At 49.8% G+C, this 12801-nt stretch overlaps 2 protein-coding genes across 4 annotated transcripts in view; both read left to right on the forward strand.

Moving 5' to 3' along the window:
- pnp4b (purine nucleoside phosphorylase 4b) overlaps positions 1 to 1372 on the forward strand; it is a 2470-nt gene extending 1098 nt beyond the window's left edge. The window contains exons 4-7 of the mRNA XM_068570213.1: positions 116 to 291; positions 450 to 640; positions 848 to 927; positions 1160 to 1372. Of these exons, the coding sequence (XP_068426314.1) occupies positions 116 to 291; positions 450 to 640; positions 848 to 927; positions 1160 to 1300 (588 nt within the window). The 3' untranslated portion in view covers positions 1301 to 1372. The remainder of the gene's footprint in view (positions 1 to 115; positions 292 to 449; positions 641 to 847; positions 928 to 1159) is intronic.
- A 655-nt stretch (positions 1373 to 2027) lies between these two features.
- Positions 2028 to 12003, forward strand: gon4lb (gon-4 like b). 3 transcript variants are annotated; one of them, XM_068570076.1, is made up of 29 exons: positions 2028 to 2115; positions 2550 to 2876; positions 3102 to 3176; positions 3302 to 3352; positions 3469 to 3513; positions 3592 to 3696; positions 3795 to 3896; positions 4090 to 4236; positions 4319 to 4547; positions 4844 to 4945; positions 5040 to 5080; positions 5309 to 5436; positions 6055 to 6361; positions 6446 to 6532; positions 6638 to 6833; positions 6961 to 7111; positions 7192 to 7342; positions 7428 to 7544; positions 7741 to 8790; positions 8988 to 9240; positions 9321 to 9478; positions 9612 to 9809; positions 9904 to 10047; positions 10174 to 10470; positions 10555 to 10653; positions 10755 to 10860; positions 10961 to 11375; positions 11464 to 11566; positions 11643 to 12003. In XM_068570076.1, the coding sequence occupies exons 2-29, from the start codon at positions 2550 to 2552 to the stop codon at positions 11757 to 11759; spliced, it is 5301 nt and encodes a 1766-aa protein (XP_068426177.1). In that variant the 5' UTR covers positions 2028 to 2115; the 3' UTR covers positions 11760 to 12003. The 3 variants fall into 3 exon arrangements, with proteins under 3 accessions (XP_068426177.1, XP_068426179.1, XP_068426178.1); XM_068570078.1 differs by having other exon boundaries at positions 10755 to 10833; XM_068570077.1 differs by lacking the exon at positions 2028 to 2115 and adding an exon at positions 2307 to 2428.
- The last annotated feature ends 798 nt before the right edge of the window (positions 12004 to 12801 follow it).

Below are 12801 nucleotides of genomic sequence, written 5' to 3' on the forward strand. Positions count from 1 at the left end.
GCTGCAAGGGTTTGAAATAGACCATAAAAACTTTGGTCATGATGCAGCAGGATGGGGAGTCGGCGCCTTCACGGTCCTCTGACTGTCCACCTGTTTGTCTCTTTGCCCGTCTTAGGTGACTTTCCCCGTGAGGATCTTTAAGCTGATGGGGGTGGAGACCGTGTTGGTGACCAACGCCTCCGGAGGAATCTGTCCGGACTTCAAAGTCGGCGACATCATGATCATCAAAGACCACATCAACCTGCCGGGATTTGCTGGACAACACCCGCTGTGTGGGCCCAACGATGAGCGGTGAGACCCGGAAGACCGGCGGTCCCTCTCAAACTCTGTTACCGGTTACATTGACTGAATATTAACTTTATTCATCAGATACTTATTAGAGAACATTGCTTTTCGTGGTTTTAGCTATGAATGGTTAATCTCTGTTCTGACTTCCTGTCCGTGGGTAGTTTTGGGATCCGGTTCCCCTGCATGTCCGATGCGTACAGTAAGGATCTGAGGCGGCTGACTTTGGATGTGAGCAACGAGCTCGGCTGCAGTGACTTCATCCGAGAGGGAGTTTACTGCATGGTGAGCGGACCGAATTTCGAAACCATCGCTGAAGCCAGAATGCTACAGATCCTGGGCTGCGACTCTGTGGGTAAGACAGCAAGAGAGGTGGTCTAATGTCTAGGATCATGGGTCTGTGGACACTTCCTCAGGGCTCTGGAAATAGTTCTGAAGGTTCAGTCCGGATGGTTGATGAAGTCACATGACACACGTCTCCTGATGTGTTTGCACTGACTCTGGTCCTACCGGCTGCCGACACTGGAACCAATTCACATGCTGCTTTCCCTCTGCTCCTCAGGTATGAGTACAGTTCCTGAAGTGACAGTGGCCAAGCACTGTGGACTCAGAGTTCTTGGTTTGTCCCTCATCACTAACATGGTCAGTAATAGAAATGATGGTCTGTAAACTAGCTGATGTCTGATTTGTGGCCCTAAGCCCTAGCCGCTAACCCCTGGCCCCTAGACCTAACCGTTGGCCCCTACCCCCTAGACACTAACCCTTGGTCCATAGACCTAACCCCTCGCCCATACCCCCTAACCTCTGGACCCTAGCCCCTAACCATTACTCCCTAGCCACGGACCCTAACCCGCTGACCTTTGTCGTGCTGCAGGTGTCTCTGGACTACAGCCGGGAGGAGAAGGTGAACTACGAGGAGGTTCTTCAGATCAGTAAGATGAGGGCCGAGGTTCTGCAGAAAATGGTCACCATGTTGATCTACCGCTGCCAGCGGCAGAGCATCAACACCCACTGACCCGTCAACAACAACACAACAACACCAACACGTCAACAACAACAGAAAAAAACACAACACCTCTACTCTGTTTATCCGTCTGATGTTTACCTCTGTGCTGTAACTTACAACCTGAGATTAAAAATGTATTTTTAAAAACGGATTGAACTAAAACTGAGAGATTGAATTTTTTTTTTCACTTCCCTCCTTATTGTTGTTGATAGTCTTTAAACCACTTTAGTGAAGCTGTAGTTATCATGTGTAATGAAAGTGATACACGTCATTTACAGGTGCTAAAAAAAAGCTACAGATGCTAATGTTCTGCTTTCACCCAACTGTGCTTGTAAGGGTAACAGCTAACACCTGTCTACAGGATGTATCATAACCTTCTGTTGCAAAATTTAAGTTATTTATACAAGTTAATAAATGATATGTAATATTTAAAATATTATATATATATATATATATATATATATATATATATATATGTATATATATATATATATTATATATATAAAAATATATATATATACATATATATATATATATGTATATATATATATATATATATATATATATATTATTACAGTAATAATAATAATTATAAAGAAAATAATAATGATGATGATAATAATAATATTACCAATTATAATAGAAACATAATTTAACATCCGGGACAGCGGGAGGCGTAGTGCAGCTTTCACTGTGACGACCCGCTTTTATTGTGAAGGACGCGGACCGGAAGTGTTGTTGTTGTTGGCGGAAGGCTAACAGAGCTAACGGCGCTAACGTAGCTAGGAGCTGTTCGGACGCTCGGCTCCTCGCGCAGGCCTCAGGTAACGTTCTCTGTTCGGCTGAAGAGCCGCGGGTCCGGTGGTTCGGTGCTTCCGGTTCTTTATTTTACAGCTCGAACGTGAAAGACACGAAACAGCCGCTGCGCATGCCTCACAATGTAGCTTAGCTACTGCTAGCTGCTAACACAACATACAACATACATAACATACGTTAGTGTCTGTTTACTTGCTTTTACATTTACACAACAACACCTCCACTCTGTATTTACTATGTAAACAAAGTCCCAGACGTGTCACACGAAGAAGAGAAACCACGAAGAAGAAATGAGAACTTTACTAAAGAAGATCTGATCATGTATTGATCACAGTATTGATCATGTATTGATCACAGTATTAATGATATATTGATTATGGTATTGATTATGGTATTGATCATAATATATTGATCATGTATCGATCCCTGATGCGTCCTGCAGATGGAGAGGCGGCGTGCAGCCCAGGAGGACGTTTGTCCTCTGCCGTGTAAATCCATGAGACCGGAAGGAGAGGCCGTGCTCATCAAACTGGAGAGGAAGTCTCGCACAGGAAGTTCCACTGCTGGCCTACAGGAAGAAGAGAGAACACCTGGCTCGGGTGAGGCGGAAGTGAGCTGTGACATCACGATGACGCCCTGTGTCAATAAAATTTGGTTGAATTCACCCAGCGAGGCCATTGAGGACGAACTGGGACGACTGGACGTGGACCTGGACAGGAAGTCCAGAACGCACAACCTGACGTCCAGCAATGTGCGCGCCATCCTGCACGTGAGTCACATACATACACACACACATTACATAATATCCATTTGCTTTGAACAAGAGAAAACAAAAGCAAGTTGATATGAAAACATAGTTCAAGAAAAATAATACAACAATAATATGTTCAACATATGTTTTAAAAAGAGAGTGAACTGTTTGTGTGTGTGTGTGTGTGTGTGTGTGTGTGTGTGTGTGTGTGTGTGTGTGTGTGTGTGTGTGTGTGTCTCTTAGGAGGTGATAACTCATGAGCATGTGGTGGCCATGATGAAAGCTGCCATTAGAGACACTCAGGACCTGCCCATGTTTGTGAGTGGATCTGTTCTCTACCTGCTCATGTACTTTCATCTCTACCTGTTCAGGTTCTCTGTTCTCTACCTGCTCAGGTAGTTCTGTTCTTCATAATCTGTTTAAACCTTTCCGTATTCCATCAGGAGCCCAACATGACTCGATCCAGACTGAAACAGGCCGTTCAGCAGGGACAGGTGAGCTCACCTTCCACAAGCCTCTCTGATACTTTCAAAACAAGTCTGTTTTAATCTGATTATCCTTTACCTGTCTGTCTGTCTGCCTACCTGTCTGTCTACCTGTGTGTCCACAGCCTCTAAACTGGAGTCTGTCAGCATTGAACGCAGCCCTGGTTAAGGTAAACGAGTCTATTCAGTATGAATGTTCATGTCACGTGATAATAAGATGAACAACACATTCATATTGTCTCCTGCAGCCGCCTCAGTTTGTTGACATTGAGCTTGAGGAGGATGAAGACTCGTCAGATGAAGAGTATTGTCCTGATGAGGAAGAGGAGGAGGAGGAAGACACAGCAGAAGAGGTGGGTGGTCCTTTGACCTCTCGTGTCTGTTTTATGTTAGCAGAGGAGAGACACTGTCATCATCGTGTGTGTGTGTGTGTGTGTGTGTGTGTGTGTAGACCTTCCTCAGTGATGCAGACAGCTTGGCTTCACCTCTCAAAAAACCTCAAGGTTCACAACCCAAACTTCAGGCAGATCAAAGGACTGATGAACCTCTACAGGTACCCCGACTCCTAATGGATCCCTAAACTCCCACAGGTATCCCAGACCCCTGAACCTTTTACAACCACCCTGAACCCTGACCTACAGCTACCCCGGCCTCCCACTGGTCCCCTGACCCTTGACCTAGAGTTATCCTAACCACTGACCTAATACAGGCACCCTGACCCCGATATCCTATATATACCCTTTTAGACATCTCCAGAACGCTTGGGGGAACGGTTGATGACCTCTGCCTGCGCAACTAATAACTTCCTCACTGCACCTGAGTCTTCCTTCCTGGAGAGACTAAATGCTGTGGAGGAGGAGCTGGACTGCAGCCCTGCCTACACCTATAACCAGGTAAGCCACCCTCTGGCATTCTCTCACCTCCTATGCATCTGTCTGATTGACTACCCGTCTCTCTCTACTGTCTGCCTCTCAGTCTCTGGACAGAAAAGCTGATGATGAGGGGAGTCATGAAGGCTCGAGCTGTTTGGCGTACCGCACACGCTCCAAACTCCGCCTGGTTAACGTTCCTCTGGGTCAGCTGGAGGCGGCGCTTCTGGCCCCAGACATCACTGCTGACATGTATGGGCACGGTGCCGCCCAGCGGGCGGAGGACAGACATTGGACGAAGTGGCTTCAGGGTCTCATGGTTCACGAGAGTGAAGGTCAGATCTACATTCCAGTCCAAGTGTAAATAGTGTAACCATTGAGTTTGATTCACAGTACTGCACAGAGGCTTCAGTACACTCTTATGTTGGATCAGACCTTCCAGCTCTGGTGCTGGCCATAGTGGGCCAGTTGTTCCCCGCTCAACTAGAGCACTCAGACTAAACAACAGCTTCTGTATTGTAACTAAAATAAGTTCCCAGTTTCAACTTTGACAACAAGACACCAAGACAGTTTGTGTTTGTTTTTGTTGTTTATTTCGCAGACAGCTGACTAAATTTTCTTGTTTTCTCAGAGGAGGCTGATGATGATGATGACCCAGAGTACAACTTCCTGGATGACCAAGATGAACCTGATTTGGAGGACTACAGGACGGACCGTGCTGTCCAGATCACCAGTATGTATTGTTGACTGGGTCTACGTCAAGGCTCTCAGACCCTGTGTTTATCATCTTGTCCCTCCCCTTTGTGTTAATGCTTCTTCTTTTTCAGAGAAGGAAGTGAATGAGCTGCTGGAGGAGCTCTTTGATACAGTGAGTTGAGTGGCTCTTAACCAGCTTGTGTTTCTAATGAACAGTTTATGTTGTTTACCAACGGTTTACCTCGCTGTTGGGACTGTGATGACGAGTAGGGACCTTGCCAGGGCGAGTAGGGATTAAAGAGAATCTGACTCAAACCAAGAGTTATGTTTTAGCTTAGTTCAGTAAATATTTCATCAACAGTGTGTTTTAGTGTGACGCTGACGTCAGGTAAATGTACAGCTCCAGGAGGAGGAGGAGGTGGCAGTTGAGGAGGAGGAGGAGCTGGAAGAGGAGCAGGAGGAGATGGCAGCTGAGGAGGAGGAGCCGTCACAGACTGGACCCAAATTCAACATCCCCCAGGCTTTACGGTAACAGTCCTGCACAGAGCCCTGATGCATGATGGGAGGTCACACATCGATACATACACACACACACACACACAGATGGGTTGATGTCCTCTTTTGCTGATCCGGTTTATATGAAGAAGGAACTGTTGTTTCCACAAGACATGTGAAATAACTTCTCTGACTCACAATTTTCTCCAGTTGGGTCTCTCCTGAGAGTAAATCTACTGGAGTTGAGACGCTAACCAGAATACACGTGCGATTGGCTGAGCAGCATAATGGGATGTGATGAAAGCATGTAATTGGCCGGTTTCTTGACTGGAAAAGCTGTGCCGGTTCAAATAGAAGCGCTGTTAAAATGTATTCAAACTCATTCATATGAACCGGTTTCAAAGGCTTGACACCTGCCCGACCTCACAAACACAAACACAGTGAATCCTCCTTTTGGGACGGTGCAGCAGAGAAGTGCTGTGACTGCTTGGGTAAGGAGGGAGAGAAATGGCCTCTGCTGCTGCTTCTTCACACAGAACCCGTGAAGAAGAATCCAGCCGAGCGGCGACATCCCGTGTCCATCTTTGTTTGTCCTCCGCTCGTTACCGAGGCTTTCTGTGCGACAGTTTTGTCCCTTTCTGCCGTCTGTAGTTTTGAGGCTCCGTTAGCCGTCATGTTGACGGAGCGGCGGCGAGCGGTCAGGAAACAGTACGAAGCTCTGCAGCAGAAGAGAGCCCTGCAGGACACCACCAACCACCACCGGGACCAGGTCCCCAAGGACCAAGTCCCGAAGGACCAAGTCCTCAAAATCCATGGCCCCATGGACCAGAGCCCCAAGGACACGCCTAGCCCGCAACCGGACAATGCCGGTCCCGTCTTAGTCCTGCAGAGCCGAGTCCACCCCGTCCTCCACCTGGACCACACCCAGACACTCCAGCTGCAGCAGCAGATCCAGCAGGTAGGAGTTCCCTATAGAGTCCTCTGGTGTCTCCTACAGAGTCCTCTGGTGTCCCCTATATTGTCCTCTTCTTCTGTCTCTCAGCATGTGCAGCTGCTGACTCAGGTTCACCTGCTGTGTCGCCATGTTGATGCCCTGAACCACGAAACCTGTCTCACCAAACACTACCTGGTTAGTAAACATTACTTGCTTAGTAAACATTACTTGCTTAGTAAACATTACTTGCTTAGTAAACATTACCTGCTTAGTAAACTCTAAACCCTCTCGTCGCTCCAGGAGGAGCTGCAGCAGTTTGCTCGTCGTCGTGAGGAGGTTTTCCTCCCGAGCAGCTTCAGAGTGGGTAACCTGCAGGGCGCACTGGACCTCCTGCAGGAGGAGCAGCAGAGAACTCCTCCTGCTGCGGCTCCTGCTCCTGCTGCTCCTCCTGCTGCCTCAGGACGCTGGCTCCCTAGGATGAGTCCGGCTACCAACAGTAAGACGGGAAATCAACTCTGTGGACTCTTTTCTGTTTCTGATCATGTTTGGTGGTTACAACAGCTTGTTATGGTTCTGGTTCCTGTCCTGGTTCTGGTTCTAGTTCTGGTTCTGGTTTTGTTTAGGCCTCGCCTTTCCTCTTTTGCCCGCCGACGCCGCCTGGCTGTTCGCCACACGTCCCGTCTTCCTGTACCCAGAACTACTTCCTGTCTGCAGCCTGGACCCCGCCGCCCACCCCCGGCTTCAGCGCAGCATTTACACTGCAGGAGAGGACGGGTACATGTACACCAAAACACAAACCACACACACACACACACACACGCAACAATAACATTTCCCACAATGCCCCTGGGCAGTCTGATCATTCTAGGTCTGAAGCACTTCGAGGGGACGGTCCAGTCGGACCAGCTGATCAGCTGCTACCTGATCCGCAAGACTCGATGGAACTTCAGGAAACACATCAGAGAGATGAGCGGGCCAAGAGCGCCGCCTAGCAACGTCATCAAGGTGACATCACTGTGACGTCACTGTGTCATCACACACACTCTGTAGTCGGACAGTTGAAGCTAAAGTCTGTCTTTGTGTCTTTCAGACGTTCCTGACGCAGAGAGTCGTCCCTCCGCTGCCGCTCGCTTGCATCAGAGTTCAGCCGGCAGACCAGCGCCCCCCGGTGGACAGAAGCAGCGCCAACATGCCCAACTGGCTCAAGGTCGTACAGACAGAAGTCCATGCTTCATGTGTTAACACTGCATTCTCTCTCCTGACCACAAAGGGGCGACTCCTCCGGTTGTATAGAAGTCTAGGCTTTATGTGTTAAAGCTGTATTCTCTCGCCTAACCACCAGAGGGCGACTGCACTGGTTGTATAGAAGTCCACTAACGGTTCTTTGGTGGTTCTCACTGCAGAACAGTCAGCTGATCATCCAGAAGACCCGACAGTCCGGATACCCCCGCTCACTGCCCCCGGGCTGCACCTTGAGGCTCCACCCCCTCTGGCTCAAGAAGGTTCACCCACCGGCCCCCCCACACAGACGGCTCTTCAACTTGGCCCACAATGCATCTCTGCTGCCACTTGCCAAAGCCCCCGCAGACAGACAGGTGGACATGCAGCCAATCCGCTTCCTGGCCCCGCCTCCTTCAGGTGTTACGGTACTCTCTAACTCCGCCTCTGTTTCCGAAGCCGTGGCTCCACCTCCTACCTCTGGGACTGTCCCATTGGCTGCTGTTTGTACAGTCCCCGCCCACCCAGTGTCTACTGACGTCATCCAGTCCTGCCTTCCAATTGGTCAGAAGATGCAGCAGAACCTCCTCCTCCCCTCCACCACAAATCCCATAATGCCTTGCTCAACCAACACTGTGAAGCCGGGCTACTTCCTCCTCCAAATGGTGCGCACGCCACAGGCTCCGCCCACTGTCCACTGCCAGCATGCTCTAGGGCAAAGAATCCATAGACCAATTGAAGAAGAGCAACAGGAAACTGAGCATTCCTCCACAAAGCCACACCTCCCACTGGAGGAGGAGGGACAGGAGGAGAGACAGGAGGAGAGTTCAGCTTCACCATCAACACTGAGTCCTGAGTCGTCCTGTGAGAATGAGGAGGAGGACGAGGACTGGACTGCTCTTGGTGTAGCTCGTTTGAACGGAGGAGAGGAGGAAGAAGGGACAGAGGAAGGAGGAAGTGGAGGAGGAGGTGGAGGTGGAGAGGAGGAAGAGGGGACAGAAGGAGGTGAAGGAGGAGGTAGAGAGGAGGAGGAGGAAGAAGAGGAGGAGCAGATGGAGGACGGCGCGGGAGGAGAGAAGGACGAAGGAGGAGACAAGGACAAGGATGAAGATCAGGACCGACAGGGCGAGGATGAGGAGGAGGAGGATTTTGATGACCTCACACAGGATGAAGATGAGGAGGAAGTGATGTCATCAGCTTCAGAGGAGTCAGTGCTGTCGGTTCCAGAGTTACAGGTAATGGTGACCTTTGACCCTCAGGGCTCCAGACCTCTTCCCCTGTTGAGTCGTCCGAGTATATTTAAAGGCATTGTTCAGCAATGTCTTGGGAAATAAATGTACTCGTTTGACCTCTGCAGTAGACTGCAGCATCTGACCTTTGACCTCTGCAGGAGACCATGAAGCAGCTGACCTTTAACCTTTGACCTCTGCAGGAGACCATGAAGCAGCTGACCTGGCTGGCAGCGGAACGGCGGCTCTGTGGAGACGGCGACTCGGAGGAGGACCACTCCCCAACATCGCCCGGCTCTCAGGAGGAGGAGGAGGAGGAAGAGGAGGAAGAGGAGGGACCTAAAGGAGAGCTGTCTGGAGAGGGGCGGGGCCACAAAGCGGGAAGAGACGAGGAGGCGCCGTCGGGAGAAGGGACGCCCCGAGGAGGAGCAGGCCGGTGTCCCGGACGGGGCCGAGGTGCGAGCCGTCTCCGACCGCCTCCGCTGCACTGAATGCTCCTCACTGAGGTTCTCACCGCCGGTCTTTTCTCTCCGCAGGGCGAAGCCGACCTCTGCGACCTCTGAGGAGGAGTCGCCGGGAGCGCCACAGCAAAGACGCCGCCAAGCTCCTGCTGCTGTACGACGACAACATCCTCAACAACGACCCACACCGCGAGAGCAAAGACCTGGCCTTCGCCCAAAGCTACCTGACCCGGGTGAGACACTTGGTCTAATCAGCCGAGCGTTCGTGTTTCTCGTGTATTGAATTGCGTCTCACCTGTGTTGTCCTCTCAGAGGACAGGTGTGCAGTAGCAAAAATAACCCGCTGACTTGTTGCTGTGTCTTCAGGTTCGTGAGGCGCTGCAGGACGTACCTGGACAGGTGGATGAGTTTGTGTCTCTGCTGAACGATTTCGAGCAGGTGGGAGACGGACAGGAGGTGATGTCGTTGTTCAGAAAGCTTTGCTGCATCCTGGGCGACCGGACGGACCTCCTCCGAGACTTTGCTGCATTCCTACATCCTGAGCAGGCACTGCAGTGTGGACTGGTGAGCAGGACAGGTGTATTTCAGGTGTATCTCAGGTGTATAATACAAATATTATTGATTACCTGTAACTGATGGAACTTTGTCCCAACGGTAGTTTGAAGAGCAGCAGGCGTTTGAACGCAGCCGTCGCTTCCTGCGACAGTTAGAGATCAGCTTTGGAGATAATCCGTCACATTATCAGAAGATCATCAAAGCTCTGCAGACCGGCCCAGACCTGAGTCCCACCAGCATCGAAGAGGTACGTCTCCATCAGACACGATTAATAACTTCTCAGACATCAGTGTAGACATGATCAATAAATTCAGACACCAGTGTAAACAAGATCAAAGAGTGATTATTGGTGGTATCGATAACTGTGTTGCAGCTAAAGGCTCAGATGGCCACGCTGCTAAAAGGCCACACCCATCTGCAAACTGAATTCTGGGTATTTTTTGACGAGCTCCGCCCACCTCCTGCTCGCCCGGGACAGTTCGAAGAAGCCTATTGGCCGGATGATGGAGGGGGCGGGTCAGACGGCGGAGAGGGCGTCGGCCACGTGCCAGGTGGGCTGGCCAGCAGTGGGTTTGAGGAAGTGACGCTCCCAGAGCTGGAAGAGGAGGAAATCCAGCCAATGACAGGTCGGCGCCAGAGGATGAAGATGGCCCCTCACAGAAACTACAAGGTATCACATGCAGGAGCACTTTCTGTGGGCTTTCACTCATAGACTTCTTCTACACTTGCTCTGACGCAGTGTGGTGTGTTCCAGGATTGTGATTGGTCGGATAAAGACTGGCCCTGCCTCTGCCGTGACGCAAAGATCCGCAGGCACAGGAGGAAAGGATGCCCTTGCTGCCACGGCAACAAGGTCTGTCATCATGGTGTGAATGAGAGACCGGTAGAGAGACAAGTACAGAGACAGGTACAGAGCTCCACCTGCCCTGACTCATCTGTCCACATCCCATTCAGGCCGCAGGGGGCGTGTCCAGAGCCATGAAGAGTCTGGACCTGCTGTACTCTCAGATAAGCTCCGCCCACGACGAACCAGGTGACAAAGACCTGGATCTGAAGCCAGGTGTGTGTGTGTGTCTGTCTGTCTGTCTGTCTGTCTGTGTGTGTGTGTGTGTGTGTGCGTGTAATAATTAACCAGACAGGTGCATTGATTCTTTTGACAGAACAAAGTGGTGCATTATGGGAAGGCTCCTTCCCTCTCATCGACGACAAGGAGGAGGAGGAGCTGGACGAGGAGGAGCTGGACGAGGAGGAAGAGGAGGAGGAGGATGATGAAGATCAAGAGGAGAGGAAGACCATTGAGAAGAAGCAGAGTCCGACGGTGAAGAGGAGCAGGAGAGAGGAGTGCAGTGCCTCCTCCATCCTCTGTAATCCTCCTCTGTCCTCCACCTCCTCTTTGACCTCCTCAACCTCTTCTATGATCCTAACTTCAGTTCCCTCCATCACCATTAACTCCACCTCTTCCCCTGGCTGCTCCTCCTCTGCTCCTCCTCGGCCAAGTCCTCCCCCTGACCTCCCGGTCTGTGCCAAGAACATCTCACTCTCGGCGAGCGGGGAGAAGGTGATCCTGTGGACCAGGTACACCTCCTGCTGCTCCTCCTTCTTCTCCTCCTCCTGTGGGAGGAGCAGGAGGAACATAGACTGAGTTTATCCATGTTGTTTACAGAGAAGCAGATCGAGTTATTTTGACAAGGTGTCAGCAGGAAGGAGCCAATCAGAACACGTTCCAGGCCGTCTCTACTCTGCTTGGCAACAAGACTCCGAGCGAGGTGATTGGCTGCTCGGTTGTCTGTCAGGGCTGTGATTGGTCTGAGCGGTGTCGGTAACTCTTCCTCGTTTCTGCAGGTCTCTCACCGGTTTCGGGATTTGATGCGTTTGTTCCGGACGGCTGCTCGCCAGACCAGCTCTGAAGATGAGGCTCCGCCTACTCAGACAGCAGCAGCCAATGAGGAAGAAAACTGATATTTACCAATCGGAAGACCCGCAGATTCATATTCCCAGAACTTTTATTGTGAAAGGACTCAGATATTTTTAATGTACATAAGAAACTGTAAATATGAAAATATTACATCATTTAATGTTTTTGTATAAAGGTGAGTGATTGTTCTTTTCCAATTAAAAGTTTATTTTTTCACGTCGGTCTGTTTAACAGGAAAAACTCTAAAATGTGGTTATTTTCACAGTTTGTTGTTTGTCTGATGACACAATGACAAGAAAAACATCAGGAAACAGAGGAATCTTAACTTTACCTCAACTTAATGATTCCAGAGAAGAAAAACACAAAACCTAAAACCTAATAAAACTTGCACAAAAAAATAATAAAACATCACACAAACAATTGCAGTATACAGTCTGATCATCAATAGTCATCAATAATATAAAGATGGCTGATCATCGTTATCGGGGTCATTGCTGCGCTCTCTCTCCAGTTTCAGGATCGATGTCGTCGTCCACATCTGAAACAGGAAAGAAACAAATCAGCTGGACCACTCCGTTCAACTGAAGGGTTAGTAGCTATAGCTTCTGTTGGTCAGTACGTAGCTTCTGCTGGTCAATACATAGCTTCTGTTGGTCAGTACGTAGCTTCTGCTGGTCAGTACGTAGCTTCTGCTGGTCAGTACTAGCTTCTGTTGGTCAATATGTAGCCTCTGTTGGTCAGTACTTAGCTTCTGTTGGTCAGGGCCTAGCTTCCGTTGGTTAGTGCCCAGCTTATGTTGGTCAGTACTAGCTGCTGCTGGTCAGTACGTAGCTTCTGCTGGTCAGTACGTAGACCTAAATGATGAAATGAATGAAGCCAACGATCTGTCTCACCCATTAAATCCTCAGCTCTGTCCTGCTGGATTTCTTCCTCCATGAAAACACCTGCAGGTCAAACAATAGAATCATTACAAACTGTAAAGTGTACTGGTTGTACTGGTTGTACTGAAGACTCACCCGCAGCCTGTGATTGGTCGTGAGAACAGACACTTTGGCATCTGGAGGGAGATGAGAGGGCCTCTTCGTA

This window comes from Clinocottus analis, unplaced genomic scaffold, assembly GCF_023055335.1.
Source record: "Clinocottus analis isolate CAN_PGR_092001 unplaced genomic scaffold, fCliAna1.0.p SCAF_9, whole genome shotgun sequence".
NCBI classification, from domain to species: domain Eukaryota; kingdom Metazoa; phylum Chordata; class Actinopteri; order Perciformes; family Cottidae; genus Clinocottus; species Clinocottus analis.

Bases quoted from the DNA above. Each gene is read 5' to 3' on its own strand.
- gon4lb (XM_068570076.1), top strand. From the start codon at position 2,550: ATGGAGAGGCGGCGTGCAGCCCAGGAGGACGTTTGTCCTCTGCCGTGT. The intron at 3,353-3,468 runs GTGAGCTCACCT...GTGTGTCCACAG, and splicing joins AGGCCGTTCAGCAGGGACAG to CCTCTAAACTGGAGTCTGTC. The intron at 6,533-6,637 runs GTTAGTAAACAT...TCGTCGCTCCAG, and splicing joins GTCTCACCAAACACTACCTG to GAGGAGCTGCAGCAGTTTGC.